Source organism: Drosophila mojavensis, unplaced genomic scaffold (assembly GCF_018153725.1).
Source record: "Drosophila mojavensis isolate 15081-1352.22 unplaced genomic scaffold, ASM1815372v1 contig_16, whole genome shotgun sequence".
NCBI classification, from domain to species: Eukaryota; Metazoa; Arthropoda; class Insecta; order Diptera; family Drosophilidae; genus Drosophila; species Drosophila mojavensis.
This window is the reverse complement of record NW_025318693.1, coordinates 650,588-672,479: the sequence shown is the minus strand read 5'-3', so window position 1 is coordinate 672,479 and position 21,892 is coordinate 650,588. Positions and strand designations below refer to the sequence as shown.

The 21,892-nt window shown below is 43.4% G+C and overlaps 4 protein-coding genes across 4 annotated transcripts; 2 read left to right on the top strand and 2 right to left on the bottom strand.

Moving 5' to 3' along the window:
* Positions 1-816: 816 nt before the first annotated feature.
* On the top strand, positions 817-21,832 carry LOC6573847 (peroxidase). Its single transcript, XM_001999870.4, has 10 exons — positions 817-1,374; positions 10,147-10,305; positions 16,938-17,020; positions 17,097-17,187; positions 19,224-19,612; positions 19,675-19,848; positions 19,903-20,833; positions 20,893-21,171; positions 21,229-21,325; positions 21,392-21,832. The coding sequence occupies exons 1-10, from the start codon at positions 1,364-1,366 to the stop codon at positions 21,437-21,439; spliced, it is 2,262 nt and encodes a 753-aa protein (XP_001999906.1). The 5' UTR covers positions 817-1,363; the 3' UTR covers positions 21,440-21,832.
* LOC122756819 (vasotab-like) lies at positions 11,156-11,664 on the bottom strand. Its single transcript, XM_044007399.1, has 2 exons — positions 11,416-11,664; positions 11,156-11,348 (listed from the first exon to the last, which is right to left on the bottom strand). The coding sequence occupies exons 1-2, from the start codon at positions 11,618-11,620 to the stop codon at positions 11,275-11,277; spliced, it is 279 nt and encodes a 92-aa protein (XP_043863334.1). The 5' UTR covers positions 11,621-11,664; the 3' UTR covers positions 11,156-11,274.
* LOC122756820 (vasotab-like) lies at positions 14,208-14,697 on the top strand. Its single transcript, XM_044007400.1, has 2 exons — positions 14,208-14,457; positions 14,529-14,697. Exons 1-2 carry the CDS (start codon positions 14,253-14,255, stop codon positions 14,600-14,602), a joined length of 279 nt encoding a protein of 92 aa, XP_043863335.1. The 5' UTR covers positions 14,208-14,252; the 3' UTR covers positions 14,603-14,697.
* Positions 15,134-16,695, bottom strand: LOC6573848. Its single transcript, XM_001999871.4, has 5 exons — positions 16,455-16,695; positions 16,172-16,363; positions 15,802-16,113; positions 15,498-15,627; positions 15,134-15,438 (listed from the first exon to the last, which is right to left on the bottom strand). The coding sequence occupies exons 1-5, from the start codon at positions 16,656-16,658 to the stop codon at positions 15,353-15,355; spliced, it is 924 nt and encodes a 307-aa protein (XP_001999907.3). The 5' UTR covers positions 16,659-16,695; the 3' UTR covers positions 15,134-15,352.
* Positions 21,833-21,892: the final 60 nt, after the last annotated feature.

The window sequence follows — 21,892 nt, the reverse complement described above, 5'->3', positions numbered from 1 at the left end:
AATGTATATTTAGGGTATATAAAATAAATAAAAATATTAAATAAAATTTATAAAAACTTGTCTAGTCAAATATGACTATTAATTTTATAAATTCAAGATATTTAATGAACTAAAATATATAATAATTGAAAGAAATTAAATAATAAAAGAATATACATACATATATTTAATAAAAAACCAGAATATTTAGTGAATATTATAATATATAAAATATTACTAATAATTATAAACTTATATAATTTAGTATACTCTAAGTTAAGAAACTCATAAAAAGATTTTTTTTACAACTTGTCGTCTTCATAATTTTGATTGGCAACAATTACGATAGCATTTACAAGTTTATCAGTCGAATGCCTCAGCGCGTCGCGAGCGTTGCGTACAAATGACTTAGGCAACAAACTTAATACGCACTCTACTTAATACACCACTGCGCCGTAAGCTACCACACAGAGAGTGAACTCAACACATGTTCGCTGCTGCAGCCCAACTAACACACAACCCAAACACAAGTCGAGCTCAAACACGACGCAGCGACTCAAAGTTGAGCTCAGAGCCAGCTTCGTTGGGCGTTTGTTTTGCCGGCGTTGTTGGCAGCTGCTTGGCTGATAACCAAAGCACTGGGCAAATATCGAGACCGTTGTCTGGGCTGGCTATCGGTATTATGTTGCTGCGGCTGTTGTTGTTGCTGTTGCTGTTGCCGCTGTCGCTGTCGATGTTGTTGTCGCTGTTGGCGTTGGCGACGACGGCGCTGACGTTGACGCAGCCGCATTCAAGTCGGCAGGCGATTTGGTTTTGTGTGGCAGCAATGGGCTGCCGACTTCAGTTATTTGTTGGACATACGCCGTGGCGGTACAGCAAGCGGCTAACGGTTAACTGGGTGCTGAACGTTGAAGCGTGTTGAACAGCAAACGCAGCACGCAACAAGTGCAGTGATTAAATTAAATTGAAAGCAAATTTATGAAAATTAGTGACAAACAGGTGTTAATTCGACATTTCCTAAACAGAACCAAATACAAAAGACTTAAGCAACAAACTTGCAAATAGATCTGTGGCCGCGTGTTTGAAGCCAGCAGCTAAAGTGCTGCACTTTGGCCAGCCAACAGGCTCCAAAAAATAATTAAGGCCAAGTCAAAATAAAAGTTTAAGAAATAAACGAAAAGTAAATAAAAAGAAAAACGCAAAACCATCATCAGAAACTGCGTGGGCTGTCGCAACGTTCCACTTTATCGTTCCGCCGGCCATAATTGGATTAATTCGCAGCTTTTGGTCTTTGCGTGCGAAAATCGACGCAAAAACGCATTTAAAGAAGTCATTAACAGTCACCACGATCGGCGGCCAAGTGGCAACGTACAACGTCAAGAAAATGATTTTAAGGTATGTTATATTCCCAGCCCGCTCGCCTCCACCACCTCACCCAGCGAAAGATCACAGTTGGCCAGTTGTGCAGATTTGTTTCCATTTGTGTGGCGCACTAATGAGTTGCATTTTCATGAATGGCTCATGTCGCTTTAGTACACACATATTTCAAGTTAATTTTGAAGCGTGTGTGGCACAAATACTAGAATCAAAGAAGTCGGCTCGTTTCGGGAATGCCTGTAATTTTATGTAATTTTTATGTGCCTACCTGTTGGGGTTATGACAACTTTCTGTTAAAAACTTTACCGTTTCTCTGCGCCGTGGCACTGGAAAGTTCTGTCCGGCCGGTGGAGAAATTTATATGCGTTCTGTTGACGCTATTTAATAAACTTCTACATTGGGCCATGTTTGTGTTTTGATTATCACATTTATATTCAGGTTGACGGTGTTTTTCGATTGTCTGCGGCCCAGTGAGTGGCCCATGCTCAAGTTGCTTGGCTTAATGAGTTCTATGAAAGGCTTAGAGTACCACATGATTTCTCTGGCTGTTGTCATTTCCCTTCCTTTTTATGTAACTAAGTACGTACATCCGCAGCTTGCTGGCTTCCGAAAACTTTCTACACATCTACACATCTTTTGTTTGTCACGCGCCAATCATGGCTCGGAGCGCACAAAACTAATGATATTGTTAGCGACCTACAACCAAACAAATCATCGGAGACAGCCTCTAGGCAAGAGCTGAGCAGGCTTAGTTAATGAGCGTACAGGTCATGCTCTTGGCTTAGTGCTGCCCGCTGCTCTGCGCTCGTTTCGTCATTCACACCTACTTGAATTGAGCTCAGCTCGACTATCGTTTCATTTAAAAAGCAATTAAGCAGCGCCAAAGGTGAAAGATAAGTCTGTAAGCCAGGCAAAACAATATGGGCTTACACGGAATTGAATACGCTCATGCATATGTTATTAGCTGAATTGTTAGCTTCGGGCGCATTGTCGCATAAATGCAAGGCAGTCGACTCGTCTGCCTTTGTGGGCGTGGCCAGGTCAGTTGTGAGTCAATGCTTGGTTGCGAATAGCTAAATATTCGTTTCTCTTTGCCATCATTCGTTCTTTGGCTAACGGCATCTGGGCTCGCACCTAAGCCAACAGCTCAAGTCTGGGCCAACAATAATTAACGGCAACAATATTGAGTTATCGCTTTGCTGTAAATTGTCAGTTGTTGGCCACGTTTGTGTCGATTTGCTGGGCGTTCCGACAGCATTCATAAAATAAAGCTATTACCAAGCGTGAATTAATAGAACAGACTATTAGCATTGGCTTGCAGACAATAAATATCCAAGCCATGAAAACGGGGGGCGTTAACGAGGTCATTAACATTGCAGTCGAAGTTCAGCTCGAGTTACACAATTGTCCAAATGATTGTCCATTTTAGTTTCTTGTTTCTTTATTTTTATTTTTATTTCTTTTTTTTTTCTTTTCGATTTGGAATTCATGTTGAACCAGTTGGCTGTCTGCGACGTCTGCGACAGCGTCTGCATTTGTCCACTTTACTTTCTCCTTAAATGTAGAAGGCAGGCAGGCTCGAGGCTGCCTTAAGTGCAATGTCGAGTTGATTTCCTGCTGCTGCAACTGGCGCTGCGCGCTCAGCGTGCCCCGCTCTGAAACTGGGCTGCATCTGCCGCGTGACTTGCTAGAAATCCGGTTCGCACAAATGTTATAAAATGAAGACATAATTGTGACTATAGAGAGCAGAGCAGAGCCAAGCTGAGCTGATGTGGTAGCTGCACAGAAATCAAAGTGCTTGATCGCATCGTTGCCGTTGCCGTTGCCGTTGCCGTTGCCTCTGCCGTTGCACGTCGTATTTGTGTCAAGGCTGCAGCAGCACCGTTTGCGGCTGATCATTTGCATGCACTTTCTGCACCCCCAGCACACAAGTGAGCCACAAATCGCGGCTGTCGATATGTGGATATGCGGTGGGCGTGTTGCCTGGCAATTGGAAAGCGCCCAAATGGAGATCGAGGCGTTGCGATAACGAGGCCTTGTGCTGCGTATTAATGAGCGCTGGCCTACAATATGTATCATTTATTTGACCGATTGCTCGGCTCTGCTCTTACTTGTGTTACATAAAAAAAAAAAAGTCTTACAATTGAAGACATCAGCAGTCGCAGCAGCCGTGGATTGTGATGGCTTTTCGAGCTGAATTTGTACTTGAGTCGATTTTTGGTCATGAGCTTTGCTACAATTACTGCTTTAATGCCAATTCCTTGTCTTCTCTCTCCTTTAACCACGTGACGGCCTCTTTTTTTTCACTTCTTGGTTTTTTGTTTTTGCTTTCAACACAAAAACTGTGCGCCTGACATTGATGGGCTTTGCGGCACTTTGGCTGAGTGCTCGATTTTCAAAGTGAATGTTGGGCCAACATTCACTTTTGATTTACAGATCTTTGAAATTGTATTTCAACTGATGATGCGCCATAATACACGACATTATGTTAAATTAACCAAAATCATTTCGCTTTCAAAAATATTATGCTCAAGCTGCCCACATAATGCTTTATTTTCGAATTTGTTTATTTACTCTGGACATTTAATAGACTTTTTGCATTTGCTTATTTATTTTATTGAATTTTATTTTATTTTTTTGCCAAAAGGCGATCTATTAATGATGGTTGGCGCGTAACAAATGAAAGTTAAGCGTGCAAATGAAATAAATTATAGCCTGGTTAAGCAAACTCAGCAGCAGCAGTTGATAACGAACGGCCACAGCCGAAGACTCCTCATAAATTTACCTAACCCCAACTCTTGTGTGTTGAGTTAACACCAAGTACATCTTCTACGTCTCTCCCAGCATGCTCAGTAATCACCCATGAAATTGCAATTCATTCAGTTGTCTGTGCTAATTCCGCTTACAGTGTAGAAATTTTCCTCTTCTCTGAGATGAGCAGCCAAATTTGCTGAATCAGAGGTGAGAAAGTGTTACAAATAACTGTGACAAGTGATTGTTGTGTATATGCTCGTGTCAACGGGTCGTATGCTAGATATTTCTGTACCTGAGCTAGTTGGCTGCGAAGCGTGAGAACCGAAAGTGAAATGTCTGAATTCATTTCTGTTTGATCTCTTGGTACACATACTTTAATTCCACGCAGTTTTTTGTTTTTGTTTTTTTTTTGCGCTTATCAGTCAAGAGCGTATAGAAGAGCCAGCCGGCAGCATTAATTAATATGCAGTAGATGTCGGCGATCGTGATGCAGAATGAAGCGCCACGGATCGACAATAACAAAGTCTTATAGATCGTGAGAGTCAAGCTAACCCAAATATGTAGCGCAGGGTTTTTGTTTCGTATTTTTCATGTGCGCCTGTCAAAATGATGGGGCAATTGAAAGCGAAACTATGCAGCATGTTGCAGCGCCCCAAATCAGCTGGAAAACTATTTAAACAAAGCGCAGTGCTAAATGCTGCATGTTGGCATGCTGAGGCGCTACGCAATAGCCAAATACACAAATCCAAATATCCAAATACCCAAATATCCAAATATCCAATTGCTATACAAATGCACCCACCAATGCTTGAGCGATAATCACCCGCTCATTTGTAGGCAGAGCAAGTGGAGTGGCTCTTGCATCATTCGTACTCAAATTGATGATGATGATGATGATGACGACGACGACGACGATGTGCCAATTGCCAGACATTTGAAGTCGAAGCAACAATTGCTGAGTTATTGAATTCATGCAACAATTTGGTAATTGTTGAAAACAAATGCTTGAGCAATGGCGAAAGGCGTTGCCATAAGTGAGCATATAATTTAGCTGTAGGTGTCGCATGAGGATGTCTGCATGACGGACCGAGTGACTGACTGACCGACTGCGCAGCCAGATTCGGCTAAGAAAGTCAAGGCAGTTTAGTTGGACAAAAAGGCAGGCCGATATCAGCGTTCAACATCAAATGCAAAAGTTGTTTTTATTTGATTTATGCATTTACAATCGATCGCAGCTCCGAGTCTCAGCTAGTTTTGCATTGAGCTTTGCACTTCATAAAACATAAAAAAATATAATAAAATGGCAAACAGTTTGGTCAGTAAGTTGGCATTGAAAGTGGCCGCAGATACAGAAAATATTTGACTGGCCGCTAAGCACTGCAATTTGTTTGCAATTAGCCGAAACACTGCGAGTTATAAATCTGCAAAGGCGTTAGCCTGCTAATAAGCCCGCAGATCGCCTACTTAGTTATCAGGGGCTGCGCAGCTGTGCAACGCGGCGTATGAGCAACAGAGATCAATGGGTTGCTGCAACAACTGCTCTGGCTGCTGCTGCTGCGCTTTGGCCTGTCTGCGCGTTACATTCTAATCGAGTGAATTCGATATTCGAGTCCATAAACTGCACGTAAGCCATGTCTGATGCTTATCTGCTGCCAAGTGATTGCGTGCAAAACTCTATTCGGTGATATATGAAACCCTTCACAAGATGTCGTCGTCGACTCCAGTTCACAAAACTGAAAAGTTCCCGATTGCCAATGTTTTTTGGGTCAATTTAAAGTAGAGCCTATTAACCCATTGCATGAATCTATTAAACGTGTTTGTCGCTGCACAAGTGGTCGATAAAAAAGAGCGACACTAATGCCACATAAATGCGCCTCGTGTTGCAATTGGCCAACAGTTTATTAAGTATGCGCCATGTGTGCGCTATTGATTTGATGTTTTTCACAGTTGCGTTTCGCATGGCGAGCGGATGTGAAGACATGACAGTGGCCGGTGGCCAGAGCCTGATCTAGTCAGTCTCAGACGCGATTCTGGCCGGCCAACGAGATGCACTTAGACTTGAGCAATGGGCCAACGCAACACAATATTGAGAAAATGGAAAAAACTAAATGCGGCAATTAAAACGTCATGAATTCAACATTAGCAATCGAATAGAAATAAGACCCACTTACATATGTCTAGGTTTTTATTGCAGCTAACGCGTTGCCCGCCACTAAGAGAGTTTCATATTTATGAATGACTGCCAATTATTACACAATCTCAAGCACCACAAAGTCAAGTGGCTTTAACACAATCAATTTTTGCTTATAATTGCAAATTGCTATGGAAACTGTTTAGCCAATGGAAATAAATCTCTATTAATTACTTTATTATTGAATTTATAATATAAGATATGCAACTGAATTTAAAAGGTATACAGATAGTTAGATATAGATCCGGAAGCGGAGGAACTCAGCTACAGTATTTGTTTGTCATCTTGACTATCTAGCTAAATCCGTTTTTGTTTTTGTCAGTCACGCTGTCTGCCAGTTAGTTGAAGGCTTGGTGTTATACCGAAGTTTGCATTAGCTCTCTGTAGGATTGTAGAAGATTTAAGGGAAGCCTTAAGCTAACTTCATTTATTTTATTTTATTTAATTATTGGAGCTCGAGTTAAACTTAGTTAAACTAAAAAATATAATTTTGTGGTTAAAAAAAGTACAGAATATTATTACTTATTTAAATTATGATATATGTACTTTTAGTGAATTATCTTAAAAATATACAGTGTGTAACATTAATGTTCAAACGCCCATAAAACATTAAGGGAAGCCTTTAGCTAACTTGCTTAAACATATTTTATAAACACTTAATTATGTATTATTATTGTTTATTATTATTTTTATTTATTTATTTAATTTTATATATTAAAATATCTACTTTTTATCTAATATCTTATCTTATATCTTATATATGTAAATATATTTTAAAATTATAAATAGCCATAAGCTGATTGTCGATCATTTCGGCATTTTTGAATGTTTCCATATATACAATGTGCCCAACTAATATGCCCGTATTTACATATACAATGAGAGCAGACAAAGTCACATATTTGTCGGTTAAGCTCATTCTTGATTGTTGCATCTTAATCAGGGAAAATTATGCGCGTTTCAACACTTTGTATAGAGACGTGCATTCGAGAGGCGCGAGCAATTTACATACAAATCCGAAAGACAATGCTGAGCGATGTGGTAAGCACAATCTTAATCCGCAGTAAGCGCAAAAACGGAGTCCACATGTTAAGCCCAACAAAAGGTCCTCTATGCACTTGGCGCGCCCCTGGGCCTGGGCCTGGGTCTGGGCGATGAGCTGTGTTGGGTCTTACATGAATGCCAGCCAGTCAGCCAGTCAGCCAGTCAGCCAGTCAGAGATGACATAACCGAGAGGCGGCGGCGGGCATCGTGCGATGCAAATGCACAGCATCATGCAACATCCAGCAATGCCACAACAATGGGACAACAACAATGCAACCGGCAATTAACGTAACTCTGGTAAAAATTATTAACAAATGTCAACTGTGGACGCGCTTTTAATATGCGCAGATTAATAGCTTCCATTTTAGGGCATATAACAGCATTTACTTTATTTTTGTTTAATATTTTATTTTTGTATGTTTTTAACAATGTTCAAAACTGAGTGTGCTGCATCGTTAGCAGACAGATATTGTTAACGGATTGTATGTGCCCCTAATTCGCTGTAGCTTTAGCCCGACTGCAGCACATAGAGCTGACGAAAAAGGTCGCCCGATTTTTGGGCATGCACTCAAAGAGGACAGCAGTGGCGACCCAAGTCCAAATATGGTCACCCAGCTGCCAGCAAAATTGGGGCTGAGCTGGACCAGAGTTCAGTGCGATGCAAATGCGTTGGATCGTTAGATAAGCTGCAGCTACAATTTGGCATATACAAATGTATTGTATGTATGTGCATATATACATATATGTATGTTTCTCTGCATATTTAAGATAGGTATGCGAGCTAAAAATTAATTGGCTCTTGCGGGCAGGTGTAAAACTTGACGCTGCGTGAATATGCAAAAAATATTGTCGTTTTGTTTGGCTCTTGGCTAGAAGGACGTTGCCTATTTTTGTTTGTTTTTCTTGTCTCTTTTTTTTTTTTTATTATTATTATTATGTGTGCGTGAACGCCTTTCACAAATGCTGTCGCCCCAGTGGCGAGCAACAATTAATTGACTTACGCAGCAGCAGGCTGCATGCAATCAACTCGCAGCAGCTCGATTTTCGAGAGGCGTGTCCAATTGGAATTCAGCTAGGCAATCACTGCGTGGGCGCCAATTGGGAGCCTATTGGTGCGTTCTAATTGCCTTGGCTTGACGGCTCATAAGCCAAACGGTCCAAGTAACCAGCTTACTGGCCATTTAATTACCAGCATTGCACGCTTTTCGCATTTAACGGCTTATGATTTCAAAATGCTGCCTTGAACCATTTTGCTTCGTGTACCTATTCAAATGCTTTTATGTACATTTTTTATTTATTTTTGCAACTCGAGATTGTCTCTGAAGAGCTGTTGAGCCAGAAAAGGCGGAGTCTCACACAATGGCTAAATGTTAACTGAAATATATGCGAATGTAGGCTGGGCAAGTTAAATGTTTACCAGCAAGCAAATCAACCGAAGAATGTGAAGAAATTAAATATTCCAAACTGATTAAACATATGATGATACAGAGATGCCTTGAACATAAGTGTTTGTTTTCTTTTTGTTTTATTTATATGATTTTTAACAGAGACAAACCGTTTACCATACATAGCTGTCAGTCACTTATCTTACATCTAGCTGTTCTCATTCATATTCATTCGTTCTCATTCATTGTTGGGTCCATCTAGCCACTCTGAGTGTCCCTCACCAGTAAAATGACACTCAAACAGGGGGAGAGAGAAAGAGAGAAAGAGAGGGAGAGAGAGAGAGAGAGAGAGAAAGAGAGAGAGAGAGAGAGAGAGAGAGAAAGAGAGAGAGTTTAGCATAATGTGTTCTCTATCAAACATCTGAGTAGAACATAAATAACAGTTCTCACTCGATATATGACTATATAGATAAATTTACAGTTATAATATATAAGCATTTAGATTAAGGATTTATGGGACTGAGCTTTTGTCACATCTTGATGTTTTGCACTATTTATGCTAAATTTATAATTCTCCCCAGGGCATCGCATAAATAATTAGTCAATTTTCGAAATTATTTAACAATTGCACTTAACATTGCAGAGCTCGTCATATATGATAGTCTGCATTGCTGAGGGCAGTGCACTTGCCACCAAGTTGCTCAGATTACGCGGCGGCATCAATGGGCGGCGCTGAAATGGGATACACTTGTTTCTTGTGTTTGGCCAGTTGGCAAGAAAGAAAGCTTCAGTACAAGCCAACAAATTGAATGCGAAGTGGAAAGTGAAAGGACTTAAGTGCGTTTCATTGCGCTTACACAATACCGAAGAGCGAAACAGTGCGATATGCCCTAAGCAGCTCTTTTCATCAAAATATGAAAAAAAAAAGACTAAAGGCAATAGATCATAAATGAAACTTGACCAGATGCCAGGCCACAGTACAGGGCACTTTCACTGCTGCTGCTGCTGGCATTTACAATCGAAACTTATAAAAGACCATTAACAATTGACCGAAAATATGTTTAAGTGTTTGGCTCTGTGGAGTTGACAATGGGCTAACAAGCCAATAACATCAACGCGTGCCACAACTCAACAAAAGCAAGGTTGCCTGTTGCTGTCAAGCAGCCTGACGCCGCCGAATGTGGCACACAACAATTGACAGACAAAGACAATTAAACTCAAATTCGTTACACTGACAGCAATTCGATAGCTGTTGTTGTTATTGTTGTATCTGTTGAATAGGCCACGCTATAGGCCTACAGCTTTAATCGACATATTCCTAGCCAACGTTACTTTCTCTGCTTAAAGACTTAAGTCAATCCAATGCACGTCTGCTAGTTGCTAATAAATATGCCTTATTCTTGTCTCTATTTGCAGAATACTTATGCTGAGCCTGTTCAGTGCTGCCCAGTCGCAATATCATCAATTTGGCGCACAGCTGCAGTCGCCGCATGGCTCGGAGTGCGCCCTGCTGCTGGCCGGACCCGGTCGCTCCTCTGTCTACGACTACAATGTAAATTTGTTTCGCGGCACGCTGTAAGTACAAATAGAAAATGTTCAAGTGGCATTCTGGGTTACGTTTGCGGGCAAATATTTGAACGTTGACACCAAAAACGACAAAAAGCTTAGCTGTCAGTCATAAATCTTGACAGCGGCTACAGCAGGGGCAACATGCACGGCCTGTCGATACTCTACACCTACGACAACAACAACGACAACGATGGCGACAGTTGGCTTTGAGCTAATCATTAACAGCTGCAGTAGCAGCAGCGACAACAACGTGGCGGCATGTTGCAACTGTTTGTCTTGCCAAATGGGCAACAGGGGCAACTGTTGCACGCCTGGGAGCGAGTCTTCAGCTCGTGTCTAGGCCTGACGTACTTGCACCCGAGTGGAGCTAGCAACGCAGCGGGCAACCGCCGCATAGTCAACTGCAGTGTCAGTTGCCAAAGGCTCGCTGAGTGATTGGATCTGCTGCGGGGCAGGACTGGCTTGGGCAACTGACTGTGGCAACAGCTCCATTAGCAGTAGACGCTAAAATTTATACTTGAGGGAATACTGCAATATATAAATTACTTTTTAGTCTATCATCAGACCTAAAAGAAGATTGAAATCTTGTGACTCTACTGTGACAGCTCTTCGGATTGTCAATAGTTTTTTCTTTGTGGAAGTAAACTTAGGTTTACAAAGTCTTTGGCTTATACAAAAATAAAGAAAAATTGATGAGCCTATACTAAGGGACAGCTGAAGAAGGAGCGAATGAGCAGGATTAGAAAGACTCTGCAGTAGATTCTATAAATTATATTCATTATATTGGAGTATAGGTCTTGCCTTCTCACTTTCAATTTTAATGGTTTAAATATTATTTAAAAAATAATAAGCGAATTTGCTTTTGTGACGTGCCTGTATTTATTTAACAGAAATAGATAAATTTGCATATTACATGAAAAAAGAACAAATTTGTTGTAAATCCGTCGCAAAGAGTTTCAATAGTTCAAAGGATTCTTAGGGGGACTTCAAGAGCTTCAGGCAATCCCTGGTATTCCTCCTGCATTTTTCATTAGAAACACGAACCCAATCTAAATAAAAGTGCAGAAATCAGTTAGTAAATGTGAGGGATTATTAAATTTCAATTTCATTGCTTACTTTCATTTCTGACGCAGCGCTGTTTGGCCAGCTCGCATCTGTTGGCAAAGGTGCACCTGCTGATTACCCGACCGCGTTTCAAGGTGGCACAGACGGGATCATAGATCCTGCTGCATGCGGTTTGGCACACTGGCCTTGGTCTACTGGCACTGGTAAGCGCACAGATGCTGACGACGATAAGCAACAGGAGAGTCACCGATTTCATGTTGAATGTAGTAGCTTGAAGACTGAAGGTACTTCTATAATTTCCCTAGATTCGGCAGTGGTTTATATACAGCTCAAGAGCTCTGGAGGGCTGGATAAAACAATGTTGCATATTCCATTCATTGACAAGAATGAAACACATGCCATTTCGGCATTTGTCTACGTTAAATACAAGATTCATTTAATGCTCTTGTTGACAATACACCAATTTTACAATATTGTATATTGTCAGAATTAAATGCTACACTTGTGGGCTTCTGCTGTGCCGTTAAGTTATTGACCTCGACTTCGGCTGTATGTGAAGACAGAGTCATGTGATGCGAGCGCGTCTGCTTGACGGCGCTTGACAGGCCGCCACAGATTTATTGGTAAAAACCGCACGACAGCTGCAGCGAGCTGAGCAACAACAGAGACGAACACTGTGAGCAACAACAGCTATACAAATAAATGGCGTTGCAACACTTCTGCCGCCAAAAGCACCTGTTTCGCGGCACGGCAGCAGCAGCAACGGCAGCAGCAGCAACAGCAGCGGCAGCAGCTGCTGTTATTCTTCTATTGATGGCAAACGATTTCGAAATGTGACTTTGAAAAAAAAGTGCCAAGAGACAATGCCTGAACTCTGACCATGCGCCACAAAAATTGCGGCTCTGCCACAGACAGTTACCGTTTTAAATGTCGCACGATCGGGCCATGGCGAATTTATATAGGGGTCAGCAGCGAGTTGAGCTAATTTGAGGTTGCCTGGCGCAAAACGTGACTTGGCCACTATTCGGCTTCGCTTTGGCTATTGAGCCTTGCTGCGGCCGGCAAATATTCAGTCCACAATTGCAGCCACAACAACCTACTTAAATGATAAATACAGGTTTCACGACCCGGGACACTTTCATTGCTGTTGCTGCTGCAACTGCTGCTGCGGCTATAAAGTTTCCTCCTACATTTCGCCGTCGCACGTCTGTCTGCGTAAGCGTGGTAGTGCCGGCGATCGTCTGAGCTCTCTGCGTTGCCACAAGGCCCCAAAAATCTTACGCGTGCACAGATAACTGATATTCGGATGGTGTGCATATCGTTTTACGACACGCTTTTGCAATTACTCACGACTCACAACGCACAACTCACAACTCACAACTCGCAATATTACGCATACGCTACGCCAGCCAACTACAGTTTCACTTTCAGCAGGAAGCATTCAGTTGCGCACCTGCAGACGCGAATTCATTTCACAGTGCAACAAGAGGCACATTCATTGTGCCACAGCCACCCAATCAGGATAGCAAGTCCCAGTCCCAGTCCCAGTCCCAGTCCCAGTCCCAGCCCCATGCAACGTCGACTGCAGTGCGTGCCGCATGCAAGCAACTTTCTAGCTGGCCCAAAACTTTACCTCGGACTGCCCGCTGGCTGAGTGCAATGCGCACATTGAACTTTCCATCAGCAATAAATTTTTAAGTTAACTGGCGGACCAGTTAAGTGCCAGCCGCTATTTCGCATTTGACAAATTTTTCACGCAAAAAAATGCAACGAAAAAAAGAAGAAGAAAACTATTCAAAATCTATGCAGTCTTTAGTGAGCACCCCAACTAAGCGAGATATATTGAAAGTTTGGCTTATAATAAATGCGTTAACAAGCGCGTGTATTATGTAAATGAATGTTAATTTATCGTATTGTTAGTGGGGAGAATTAATGCGTTTAAAATTTTTGAAAAATCTTACCTTCTATGGTTGTTAGATATGTTAGATATGTCTAACACATTTGCGACTATATATAGATTTATACTTTATGATAAGCCATTAAGTAGATATTTATCTTATCTTTCACAGTCTACATATATAGAAATATGAATTAATATATGTGTATACCTATATAGACAATTGAATGCCATTAATTGTAATTATCAAAGGGATTATATGTATTATGAACTAAAAGGGATTTTTTATAATCTTTTGACTTGGCTTGATTTTGATGTTGTAGTCATTAAACAGATGAAGTTGCTTGCGTAATAATCTTTATTGTTTAGAATTCATACGATTATTTGTGGAGCTATTTTAAATTGTTCCGCAATCTCGACAATGTCTGAAATTAAGGCACTATTTTCAAGCGAATAATCAGGTCTTACACATAGTTTTCTTTAGCATGTGATTAATGTCTTTCATGGGAATAGCAGGGCTTACATATTATTGAGATGTCCAACGACGATTAACTTGATAACAGACAGAAATGGTTGTTACTTTTGGCTGTCTGACTAAAATTATTATTCATTGTATAAATATCAGGATATATTTATATTGCTGTGCGGTTTCAACTGTAGCGCATCTGTTCTTATCACATGACTCTGTCTTTACATACAGCCGAATTCGAGGTCAATAACTTGACGGCACAGCAGAAGTCCACAAGTGTAGCATTTAATTCTGACAATATACAATATTGTAAAATTGGTGTATTGTCAAGAAGAGCCTTAAATAAATCTTGTATTTAATGTAGACAAATGCCGAAATGGCATGTGTTTCATTCTTGTCAATGAATAGAATATGCAACATTGTTTTATCCAGCCTTCTAGAGCTCTTGAGCTGTATATAAACCGCAGCCGAATCTAGGGAAATTATAGAAATACCTTCAGTCTTCAAGCTTCTACATTCAACATGAAATCGGTGACTCTCCTGTTGCTTATCGTCGCCAGCATTTGTGTGCTCTCCGGTGCCAATAGACCGAGGTCAAACTGCCCAACGATATGCACCCAGGACTATAAGCCCGTGTGTGCCATTTTGCGACGCGGTCGAGTAATCAGCGCGTGCACCTTTTCCAATAGATGCGCGTTGAACAGACAGCAATGCGTCAGAAAACAAAGTAAGCCAAAAGATTGATAAACAAAAATCCTTCACATTTACTAACTGCTTAATGTACATTCGTTCACTCAGATTGGATTCTCATTAACACGGGAAAATGCCCTAGCGATAGTAGGGATTGCCCGACGTTCTTGAGGCCCCTCTAAACATCTTTTGCAATGGAATTGATTGTATATATACATGTATTATGTAAATGTATATCAGTATACTATGACTATTAAAAGCAACTGTATGCAGTCTATTCAGGTATTATTGTGTTGAAAGACTGTTGTTCTACTATAAATATAGAATGCAAATTCAGTCATACGGTAGACAAGCATGAAAAGAGAAGCTCTGTGAGACTGTGTCGCTTCCCATGTTATACATATGCCACATATCTTGGTTAAATATCATTAGACTGCTCAGCTGCAAATGCTGCACTCTAGATATGGCTGCAAGTTCGAGAAGAATGTCGTCTATAGCTTAAATGGATTTTGCATTGCGTGTCTGGGCAATGTCTTGGGTGCTGCGGCGTGTGTTGCTGTTGTTGTTGTTTTTGTAATTATTTAATACTTACGCATTGTTAACATGTATCGTTGTCACCTGACACGCGTTTTACATGTCGCTCCATTTGAGGAAGTCGCTGTGCCCCTCTTTTTTCGAGGGGGCCTTTTGCGAGTAAGTCGCGAGACGAGAAATTTGCGTGTTTTGGCATTTAATTAACAAACCGGCTACAAACGCAATGCAATGTTAAATGTTAAGTTAAGTTGTTACTGTTACTGTTACTGTTACAGTTAGAGTTTAGCTTATTTATTTATGCCCCGAGATGCGGTATCTGCTGTGGCTGCATTTTATTTCCTGTTCGGAGCAACCCACTCCGCATTCGAACTCGAATTCGAATTCGAATTCGGTTTGCGTTAGTCATATTCGGCGCCAATGGTTAGGCTAATGGCACCGGGCTGCACAAATGTCTGATGATACCATCGGTTGGTATCGAGAACGACTGCAAAACAATTGTCCGGCAATCACATGGGCAGCTCTATAATTGCAAGTAATACTCACTTATATCTCCCTGCTGCACGACCACATCGAAGCGCTTGCATTGAAAGTAACACTCGGGCGGGGGCACCAGCAGCCAGCGCTTGCTGCCCGCCAGCTGTGCCTGCCACGACGGCAAGCGCACATTGTCAATCTGGCAGGAGTGGAGGAATTAAAAGAGAGAATCAAGAGAGCGAGAGAGAGAGAGAGAGAGAGAGAGAGAAAGAGAGAGAGAGAGAGAAAGAGAGAGAGGAAAGAGAGAGAGGGAAAGAGAGAGAGAGAGAAAGAGAGAGAGAGAGAAAGAGAGAGAGGGAGTTCCCTCACTCACATGCATTTGGGCTCCCAGTCCGGCGGTGCCAATGAAAAACCAATCGACTGCATTATTCTCCGAGCGCTCGGGCAGGAAATATGGCCTGCCATAGTGTCGACGAAACTCCTCGGCCGTCTCCGCATGGCAGTTGCTCCAGCCGAAGTACCACGGCGACTCGTTCGGCTCTAGGTTGACGCGTGCCTCCGTCATGTCTAAGGCCTCGTAGATGTCCCGAAAGCCCGTCTTGTAGGGCAGAAACTGGCAGTCGCGTATGCGCTCCTTCCGCTTAGCCTTGCGATAGACATCCCGAAAGTACCAGTAGTCAAAGAGCTAAATGCATTGCACATAAGCCAAGTGAAGACTCCTCTCATTTCGTTAGCCCACTCACCGTTGTAGCTGTCCAGTTCTGCATGGCATCGGTGACTATGACCGGTGCTCCACTGTATGCGTACTCCGCCTCGAATTGGGCGGGCGTCAGATTGCTAAGGCGTGGCACGCTTTGAATATTCGCACAAAAGTCACAGCGTTCGGGCGGACGCAGCGCATAGCGCAGTGGGCGTGGCAGTGCCAGAGCACAGCGCTGTAAATCCATTAGAAAAGCAGTAAATTAAAATAAAATACAAATAAATGTTTAAAAATATATTCCCAACACTTCTGCCATATGCCATCACCTGTCCCTGCAACTCCGTTCGGTAGTAACTCAAGAAATATATGGCCAACACACATAATAACAGGATTTTGGTCAGCCTGAGCAGCTTTTGGCTGCACCCAGAGGCTGCACAGTGCTGCTGCAACAGCTGCTGCATGGTGGCACTTGGATCGCCGCTGCGATGAGTCCACAAAATGCGTCTCAACTGGCTGCGTGCTTGCTCCATGTTGCCTCGGCCGAGTCGCGTAGTCGACTGTGGCCAACATTTCCGTTTCCTGCTCGCCTAGCGACATCTGGCCTGCTGCTCGAGTCGCTCGCCTGTCAATAACTCGATTATCAGACCGAGTGCAGACGGTGCGGGCGTGTGCGTATGTGGTGCTGCTGCTGGTGGTGGTTGAGTGTTTTGTGTGCGTGGTTAGCATGTGATAACGACAAATTGTCTGATATTGTCAATAGCATTCAATAATCGAATTGTGTGTGGCATTCGTTGCCTTTGTCATTGCAGAAATCCCTACAATACTGGCACGGGCACTTGCATTACCTACGACGCCATCAATGCGGCCTACGTAGATGCACGCAAGCGTATACGTAAGTAGAGCAAGAGCATTGCACACATACATAGACATTTATATACATGTATATATATTTCTGATACGCGTTTCAGGTGTGGCCGAGCCCAAGTCCGACTGGAAGCCCGAGGAGCTGGCCACCGTGGGCGAGCTACTGCTCGACATATCCATACAGCTGGCTCGCACGTAAGTAAATGCTACGGTAATAAATGCTAAACGCATTTGAAAGTTGCGCCTGGCACGCCCACAGCCCCAATAAACGATTGCCAAATAACGCATAACATGGCACTTAAGTCGTGCTCGTGCTGCTGATGCTGATGCTGTGGCTGCTGCTGTGGCTGAGCTCCGTCCAGACCGCCTGTAGTCATAAATATGTATGAGCTTAAAGCTGGAACCGAACTAAACTGAACTGAACTGAATTAGTGCTGTGCCTGCTCTCAAGGTTCTGCAGCCTCAGATGAATTTGAGATTTGAAAGTTTGGCACATGCAAATGCTAATTGCAATGCCAAATTTGCTGTCGCCGTCGCTGTCGGTGGCTTTGACTGATGGCCACTTGGCCACCTGTAGCTCTGCTGTCGATGGGGCAACTGCAAACAGTCAGTCGTCTTCAAACTGGCGCAACTGCATTTTTTTTAACCTGCTTCCAAAAATATGTTTTTTGTTTTTGTTTGGCTGCTAGTTATTTGTTGTGCTCGCTGCGCAAAATGTAAACAAACGCGAATTATGCAATGCGTCGTCTGTTCGGGATGGCAGTCGCAGTGAGAGTGCGCGAGTGGCTGCCCCCCACCCACCCCCCGGCAAGTAAACGAGCAGAAGCCAGCTGAGGATGCAACAAAGTATTACCAGTTTTGCAGTCTTGCAGTTGGCCAACTGTCGCTTGTGGGTAATCGTGCTGCCGAGTCAGTTGGTCAGAGCAGCCGTTTCGCAGTTGCAGCTTGACTTTCTTTTTTGGCCAGCCCCCACCCCCTGCACTCCTGCTCATCTAATATGAATGCAAAGCTTGGCTTCGAGGATCATCAGTCGTAGCGGCTGCAGCTACAGCTGCAGTTGTAGTTGTATAATCCTATGATTATACAGTCTCAGCTTCACATATATGTGAAGTAATTTTTATTCAAGTCGATGATATAAGCTAAAGGATTAGAATGGCAATTTTATGCTAACAGAGATATTATTAATAATACTGTCTTGAATAAATTTATTTAATATTATGCTATATTGTTTAGACTCTCAGAGGTGTGCTCAAATTTTCAGCTCCAGCTGCGAGCTTTAAGCAATGCACCGCTAACTTCAAAGACTTAAGTTGCGGCTATAATACATACTTTTTAATTATCAATAACTATTTGGGGTTTTACAAAAAAAAAAAAAAAAAAAAAAAAAAAAAAAATTCAAATTTTTAAACAATAAATAACAGTGAAAAAATTACCATAGCATTAACCGTCTGCAGGCACTGAATGCTATTATCTATCCCACCCAATTCGAGATCAGTTATTTGGTAATGCCTTTTCGAAAGGTTTTAACGCTCTGCTGAAAGGTTTCCTTTTAATAGCCTCAAGTTTTTCTGGCCATTTCCTCAGTTGCTCTAATTTATGGACCTTCAGTCTGTTTAACTGCCAGCCCAATTGACTGTAAAATGCTGTAGCTTTTTTTTTGTCTTTTGTTTTCTTTTTGACTTCACATCTGCCAGAGGCAGCAACAATAGCTTTGGCCTACCTTTGGCGCCCTTCCTAGTGCCGTTTTTCTCACTTTCCCATGCACTTGAGGAAGTGGCGGATGGTAATTTATATTGCAGCCGCCGGTTCAGAGCTTTCCAGCACTCTGGCCTGCATTAGATACAAGATAAGACGCGTTTAATTCACGGACCACAGGCCTCGCAGTCCGATTCCATAAAACGGCAACTGGCTTCAAATTTTAATTTTTTTTTTTGCCATTGATGGCGACGTCAAATCTCAAATATCAGCATCAGTGTCTGTCTCGGTAAGCCGAGCCAAAAGCGCGTTAATTGCCTGCCGCTTGCCAGCCGGGCTAATTCGATCGTTTTGCAATTCTCTGACAAGATTGAAAAATAACAGATCAAAGGAGAACCAAACGGGCTAAGCAGCTGGCGCGACAGGAAAACGCCAAGTTGGGCGACATCCGCAGCCAATACAGTTATAGTTGGCAATAATTTGTCAGCATTTAGCCATAGTTGGTCAGGCAACTGATTTAGCGTTTTCTCTTGCAGCTATGGCCTGTCCTATGAGGAAATCGAGAAGGGTCTGCCCACCATAGACACGTCGAAGACACTAATTCGTGAGGTCTGTCCGCCGTTCTTTGCGGGCGTCGAGTGCCGGCCGGGCAAATACCGTCGCTTCGACGGACTGTGCAATAACATTGAGCATCCCACCTGGGGCGCGGCGAATGCGCCGTTTCAGCGTCTGATCGGTCCACTCTATGCGGACGGCATCAATGCGCCGCGCATTTCGGTAACCGGTCGCGATTTGCCCTACTCACGTGTGGTCTCGCGCACAATGCACCCAGACGATGGGTATCATGATCACGCAGGCACCGTTATGGTCATTGCCTGGGGCCAGTTCATGGATCACGACTTTACGCTGACTGGCACGCCTCTGGGTAGGTCGCTCGACCTGTGCGCATTGAATTGTTGAATAGAATCCGATTCGCTCCCATTACAGATCCCATAAATCGCAACGATCCGGAGGAGTGCTGCAAGCGGCCGCTGCACAAGAAGCATCCATATTGCAACGAGATACGCATCCCAGACGACGACTACTTCTATCGGCTCTTTAATGTCAAGTGTATTGATTTCGTGCGCGGCTTCCCCTCGCCCAGACCCGGCTGTCGCTTGGGTAAGTTAAGCCCCATAATGGCCTGATGATTAATACTCATGCCCGGCATTTCAGGCTCGCGTCAGCAGTTTAATACCTTGACCGGTGTGATTGATGCGAACACTGTGTATGGCGTTAAGGAGTCGTTTGCACGCAAGCTGCGCACCGGCTACGGCGGCCTGATGCGCATGAATCCCGTGTTCCAGGAGTACGGCCTGAAGGACCTGCTGCCACTCAAGCTGGACATACCCGATGAGGGATGCACGCGGCCCAACAAGAGCATGTACTGCTTCGAGGGCGGAGAGATCCGAGTCAATGAGCAGCTAGTGCTGACCTGCATGCACACCCTGATGGCGCGGGAGCACAATCGTCTGGCCACGGGTCTGGCCCAAATTAACCACCACTGGGATGACGAGACGCTGTTCCAGGAGGCGCGCCGCATCAACATTGCCATCGTGCAGCACGTCACCTACAACGAGTTCCTGCCCATCCTGCTGGGCAAAGAAGTGATGGAGAAGTTTGGCCTGGTATTGCAGAAGGATGGCTACTGGGATGGCTATGATCCGAATGTCAATCCAGGCATCATTGACTCGTTCGCAGGCGCTGCTTTCCGCTTCGGTCATTCGCTGCTGCCCACCGCCGTGGAGCGCTGGTCCAAGGCTCACAAATTCATTGCCTCGAAGCGCTTGTCGGACCTGATTCGACGTCCATACGATTTGTATAGAGCCGGCGTGCTGGATGAGTACTTTATGGGTCTGATGAATCAGGTGGCACAGGCCATGGACGACTCGATTACACAAGAGGTCACCAATCATCTCTTCAAGAAGGAGGGCGCTCGCTTCGGCATGGACCTGGTCTCATTCAACATGCAGCGTGGACGCGAATTCGGCATACCCGGCTATATGGAGTTCCGCAAATTCTGTGGTCTGCCCACATCGAACACCTGGGATGAGATGTACGGCTCCATGCCGAACGAGACTGTACTGCGCTACGGCAGTATATTCGAGTGAGTAGTTGATTATGTTGCTGTGTTTTACTCGTGAATCATTCGCTCCGCCCACTTAGACATCCGGCTGATATTGATCTATGGTCTGGCGGCGTGTCGGAGAAGTCGCTGCCTGGCTCCATGCTGGGACCTACGTTTGCTTGCATCATCGCCACACAGATGAGCTACTTGCGTCGCGGCGACCGCTTCTGGTACGAGCTGCCCAATCAGCCCTCGTCCTTTACTCCCGAGCAGCTGCAAGAGATACGCAAGGCCAAACTCTCGCGTTTGATTTGCGACAACACCGACTTGATCGATACCGTACAGATATATCCCATGGTTCTGCCAGATCACGAAATGTGAGTTAAAAAATGCTGATCTGATCTGATGTGATCTAACTTTCGTCTTATCCATAGCAATCCGCGCGTGCCCTGCAAGAGCGGCATTATACCCTCCATCGATTTGAGCAAGTGGGCCGACTTCGGCAACCAAGGCCTGGACCCCTCTGTCTATGTAAGTCAGGCACATTTAGTATAAGCATATATAGCTTTACATAATGTATATTCTTTCTACTCTTAGAACTATATCAACGAAATACCCGAAACGTTGCTCAACTTTAGAAAGTAAACATCATTTTATACAATCCATTTCTATACACCATTTTGGACGTCTCTCTATACCATCTGGCAAAGAAGAAAACCCACACATCTACAGCATTTAGTTTTCAACTCTCTCTCTCTGTTTCGCGACTCTTTGGACACTCTTCATGTCTTCCACTACCGCTTAGTCTCTTTAACTAGTCTTCTCTCCCGCTGCCACGCAATTTTCGCTCTGATACATCCTAAAGCCAGTCAGTTGTAGGTGCACACTGCCATTTTCCATAGTGATTTCCAACATTTCCATGCATTATCCATACATTTTTTTGTATATATGTATTATTTTTAAAAATAGCAAAAGTACAGGGTAAGTGAAAAAAAGAAAACAAACAAGGAAGGTCGTCATGACACGCGAGGCCTTGAATAAAGTTAAACCATACGGATATTTCGTTTGTAAGTTTTGTATATGCAAAATCTAAGATTT

Bases quoted from the DNA above. Each gene is read 5' to 3' on its own strand.
- LOC6573848 (XM_001999871.4), bottom strand. From the start codon at position 16,658: ATGGAGCAAGCACGCAGCCAGTTGAGACGCATTTTGTGGACTCATCGC. The intron at 16,364-16,454 runs GTGATGGCATAT...ATGGATTTACAG, and splicing joins GAACGGAGTTGCAGGGACAG to CGCTGTGCTCTGGCACTGCC. The intron at 16,114-16,171 runs GTGAGTGGGCTA...CAATGCATTTAG, and splicing joins AGAACTGGACAGCTACAACG to CTCTTTGACTACTGGTACTT.
- LOC122756819 (XM_044007399.1), bottom strand. From the start codon at position 11,620: ATGAAATCGGTGACTCTCCTGTTGCTTATCGTCGTCAGCATCTGTGCG. The intron at 11,349-11,415 runs GTAAGCAATGAA...ACTTTTATTTAG, and splicing joins GCGCTGCGTCAGAAATGAAA to ATTGGGTTCGTGTTTCTAAT.
- LOC122756820 (XM_044007400.1), top strand. From the start codon at position 14,253: ATGAAATCGGTGACTCTCCTGTTGCTTATCGTCGCCAGCATTTGTGTG. The intron at 14,458-14,528 runs GTAAGCCAAAAG...TCGTTCACTCAG, and splicing joins GCAATGCGTCAGAAAACAAA to ATTGGATTCTCATTAACACG.
- LOC6573847 (XM_001999870.4), top strand. The intron at 19,613-19,674 runs GTAGGTCGCTCG...CTCCCATTACAG, and splicing joins GCTGACTGGCACGCCTCTGG to ATCCCATAAATCGCAACGAT. The intron at 21,172-21,228 runs GTGAGTTAAAAA...TCTTATCCATAG, and splicing joins GTTCTGCCAGATCACGAAAT to CAATCCGCGCGTGCCCTGCA.